General features: G+C 45.8%; 1 protein-coding gene across 1 annotated transcript; it reads left to right on the top strand.

Annotated features, from left to right (window-relative positions):
- Positions 1 to 1,246: 1,246 nt before the first annotated feature.
- LOC311309538 (protein L-Myc-1b-like) lies at positions 1,247 to 3,408 on the top strand (the record flags this gene model as incomplete). The annotated part of the gene is made up of 2 exons (XM_084438865.1): positions 1,247 to 1,844; positions 2,786 to 3,408. The coding sequence occupies 2 exons, from the start codon at positions 1,247 to 1,249 to the stop codon at positions 3,406 to 3,408; spliced, it is 1,221 nt and encodes a 406-aa protein (XP_084294991.1).
- Between the last annotated feature and the right edge of the window lie 1,447 nt (positions 3,409 to 4,855).

Consider the following 4,855-nt stretch of genomic DNA (forward strand, 5'->3'; position numbering starts at 1 on the left):
CCCTGTTTCAGTTTGGACTCCCATCTGTGGACTAACTCTGTCTGAACCAAGCTGTTGGATTTGAACTATAGTTTAATATAGTTTGATGATGCCTTCACTTCAAAGATTAGACTACTTTAAGAACTGAACTCGACTCATTGACATATAGCCTATATACAGTCGCCAATGGTTAAAATTGTTAAAATGTACCTTGAATCAAATTATTTATTATTTGTTAATTGACTCCCTAACCACTAGATAGATTGTTATTTTGATGGATTTTTATTTATTTATCTCCAAACCCAATCAAGTGTTACGGCTCTGAATGTATCTTTAATGAATGGGCGTTACCCGGATCTAGCCATGGCGGTGGCGCTGCAGATATCTGAAAAGACTCCTCCCTTTCTTCTATCATCTTATAACAGGATCATTCACTGGCGGGAAAAACACTGTGTGGCTCCTATTTCAGACTGCGGGGCGGATCAACTACTCCTGTTTGAGTTCTTACACTCTTCTTAATGAAGAAGTAACTAGCTTACATTGATATGATTCGTCTCTTCTTTTAGCAACGTGTATTTTCTGCAACTCGAGACTGGTTTATCCGTTTTTCTCTTCTCTCAAATTGAGTTTTATTAGCACGGAGGCTACACGGATTTGCGCATTGTGCTTAGTGGACTTCCGGACCGGTGAGTGTTTTTCCTTAGTTAGCCTACGCTATATTGCGTTTTGGACGCGGAAATTTGTGCTGCTGATTTATGGTCCACGCTGCTGCCCTGCCTATCCGAAGGTGAAATCAAGGCTAGACGCACAGACTCCGCTTATAGTTCAGAAATAGTTTGGCATTTAAGGGAACATTTTTATTCTAACGTAGCCTATTGGAATTAAATTCAGCAGGCCTACTGGAATTAAATTCATAGGCTATGTTCTCGATTTTTGCTTCAGTGGGTTAAAACTGTGGATGTGACTGGATTATATAATAACCTTGTCCGGACAGGACAGTTCCAGTTCATCATTGCAAAGCAAACATCCGCAAGATGCAATCAACCACGCTATTCACGTGGATCCATTTGTAGAATGAGGATATTAGTGATCCTAAAAGCCTATGTATCCATTTAAAGTGTCTGCAATCTGTTCAAAAGTCGGATAGACTATAGCTATTTTTTGTGTTTTATGGAAGACTGGGTTTTTCTAATCGTGCACCAATTGTCTCCACCAGTTTGCCGATTGAAGCGATTTCCCCCATTATCGGAAGGAAGTTGTGATTATAATGCTTGGAATAAACTCAATAGCATCCTGTTGTGAACGCTGGGAAATGGAGTATGACCGCTATCAGCATTACTTCTACGATGACCTAGACACAGAGGAGGATTTCTACAAGTCTACCGCACCGAGCGAGGACATTTGGAAAAAGTTCGAACTGTTGCCCACCCCTCCCATGTCTCCCACCCGGACACTCAGCGGCGAAGCCATGCACTTTTCCCCGGGAGACAAGCTCAGCTGGCTGTCCAAGGTCTTGGGTCAGGACGAGGAGTACGAGGGACCGAACAGACCCGGCTCCGTGGAGCTGTTTGGAAACCTTAGTTCCATTATTAACCAGGACTGTATGTGGAGTAGTTTCTCAGCCAATAAGCACCTGGAAAAAGTAAACGAGCGCCTGGCATCTACTGCTCAGCTCCTTGCCCCCCCGATCCCCCAGAACCAAGTGTGCACAAGCAAGGCGCAGTGCGTCTCTCTCGAGGCGTCATCGGCCAACACCTTGGCGACAGACTGCGTTGACCCCGCGGCTGTTCTCACCTTCCCCGCCCCCGCTACGAGCTGCAGGAAGCCGGCATCGTCGGGCTCTGAGTCTCGCTCCGATTCATCCGGTAAGGAACTGACCATGCAGTAAATTACTTCGCCCCCCGTTCGATGTAAGATAACTGAGAACTGACAGTGACCGATGCGTAATTTGGAGGAAGACGCACCCGTCTAGTGGGATGTAGACTTTCGCTGAGTCAAAAGTAGGCTATGCTTGTGCAGCGTTACATAAGTCTTTCTCTTGCGAAGTGTTATCTTTCCGTGTAAACCTGACACCCATGTTATTTTGTTTCTGTCAAGAAAGGCTAGATATGCAATGAATTATGAGCCGTTATGCCCCGAATAGTTTGGTTGCAGCAGTAGTGTTTGAAAAACCGCGCCCCCTTCAAATTTTGCCTGAGATTCTTCCAAGCACCATTTCGAATATCTTTGCATCACAATTGGGAGTAGCCTACGGTACGGGTGGGGGGAGAGAGAGAGAGAGAGAGAGAGGGGGGGGGGGGGCGGGGGGCTTGATGATTTATAGCGTTTTACGCATGGCGTCAGACTGAGAGAAACTCTTTCAGGCAGCACAATCGGTGTGAGCCCCCTGCACGCAGCCCCCCTGATTGTAATTGGTGGTGAACATGGTCAACAATGACTAACAAAAGCCTGCATTCCAGCATGCATTGACATGCATGACATGGAGTTCCACTGCTCTCCTTACACCTCAGGTGTTTGGTCAACGGTGACCACAAGAATTAACATTTTTTTATGCATGTTGATAATTTGCCTTAAAACGTTGTCATGACATTAAAATACGGTCACCTTCAGGCTGTAAGCTACCACAAAGTTTACCCAGCACTTTTATCAGGAATAACTTGAGTTGGCATGACCTTTCTGGACAATCTTTTTTTTTCTTCTCTAGTGTCTCTCAAATAAACATCTGCTAGCTGTAACTGCTTTACCATCGAGAGCTTTGTGGAGCATGTGTAATGACGGGTGTATGGTTGTTGTTTTGCTGTCTCAGATGATGAGGAGATTGACGTGGTGACTGTAGAGAACAAGCAGAGTCGAGCGCGCCTGGTCAACAGCCGCAAGCCCGTCACCGTCACCGTGCGCGCCGACCCCTGTCCCAAACGCTTCCACATGTCCGTTCACCGGCAGCAGCACAACTATGCCGCCCCGTCCCCAGACACTGACCAGGAACTAGAGGAGGAGGAGGAGGAGGAGGAGGATGAACCCGAGGAAGAGCCTCAGACCAAACGAGTCCGCCTCGAGTCCAGCCACCACCAATATGGCCCTGCATCCTCCCCCTCCATCCCCCCACCAGCGCCTTCCTCCTCCTCCTCCTCCTCTTCCTCAGACAGCTCCCAGAGTTCTGACGCCGAGGACACGGACCGCCGGCGGAACCACAACTTCCAGGAGAGGAAGAGGCGGAACGACCTGCGCTCGCGCTTCCTGGCCCTGCGCGACCAGATCCCGGGGCTGGTACAGTCGGCCAAGACCCCCAGGGTGGCCATCTTGACCGAGGCTACAGAGTATCTCCTCCAGCTGCACACCAAGGAGAGACACCAGGCCCAGGAGAGGAAGCGCCTCCGGGCTCGCCAACAACGGCTCCTCCGCAGGCTCGCAGACCTCAAGCGCTCCTAAAAGACTCTTTCTGTCTCGGGACTGTACAGACAAGCTGCCTCATTCTTAGCTAAGGACTTCGAAACTAAAGCAAACTGCCACTTTCCAAAAGCTAAGGACTTTAAAGACGGCATGTACAAAGCTCATTGTACAAAGCTGTGGACTTCTCTCCATGTAAACAAACTGCCTCATTCAAATTGCAGCGGACCTCCTTAGACGGTGACTCTCGCCTGGCCTGTATGAACCTACAGAGGCGACGGCTGGACGCACTGTTTCTCTGTTCTTCTCATGTTATTTCCCTTTGCACATCAGTTTGGTTTTTAAACGACGGTAAGGTATCATTAAACGATAGTAAGGGTGTAGATATGGCCGCGGTGTTTCCTGGTGTGCTTTAATGGACGATAACCTGTTTTCAGAAGTCTAATATCTTGATGGCTGACTTGTCAGTCTGTGAATACATACTTTTGTTTTCTCCGGAAATGTCTTGGCATTTCATCATTGCACAATTCGACTGGATTGAAATGGAATGCCTTGCGGTGTACATAGGAAGTGCGCGACTTGAGGTTTAGTTTTTTTGTGTGATTTATTATGGTGTACAAATTGTTCTGTAAATAATAGCTAATTGCTCTTTGTTAAAGGAGACAAAATCAAAACTTGTCAATGAACCTTTCTCTTCTCTAAAACTGGCCTTAGGGCATCAGGGAGCTTCTATTTTGTTTTAAAAAAAGATAAAAATGGACAAAAAAAAGATAAAGTAGCACTGCTGTACTTTATATTCACATGTCACTTTGTGATGCTATTTTCACTGCTTGTTTTTCTTGGGTTGATAATGATTTGTGTCTACATAAACAGAAACATGACATTTTGATACCATATTTGCATATGATTGTGGTCTTTCTTTCTCTCACAAAATAATAGATGTTATAAAATAATTTGACATGGAGAACGCTCACTTCCACAGCGCAGTGTCTTACATTCATAATAGCTAGTATTCTAATCTCAAAATCAGCATCAGTTTCTATAGCAACCCGCGGAAAAGTATCATAGTACATTTAAGTGTCAGGAAGTTTCCCATAACAAGATACTATGGTAGTTATCCAGTCTCTATACTAGCATAAAGAGAGCATACATGATGCTACTCATGGTGAGATTTCTTCCCTAAGCATACGATTACAATCTAGGAGTTAAAGCTAGGTCTCAAGAGAGGAAGCATAATGTGTTCATTCTCTTCAATTACGCTAATTAGTCTATATCAATTCAGCTCATTGCCTTGTACTTCAATATCTAGGCTAACTGTCTTGATGCTGAAATACAGTCTGATACTGTCTACCTACAGTAGGATGGAGTGTGTGTGTGTGTGTTTGTGTGTGTGTGTCCTTGGAGCTTGTCCTTGAAATGTGTGAGACCTCCTAGGATCCTCCCTCTGCAGTGGCTGCCGTACGCTGGCCACCTGATGTGCACTGAACTA

The sequence above is a fragment of the Borostomias antarcticus genome, assembly GCF_949987555.1.
Source record: "Borostomias antarcticus genome assembly, chromosome: 5".
Lineage (NCBI taxonomy): Eukaryota > Metazoa > Chordata > Actinopteri > Stomiiformes > Stomiidae > Borostomias > Borostomias antarcticus.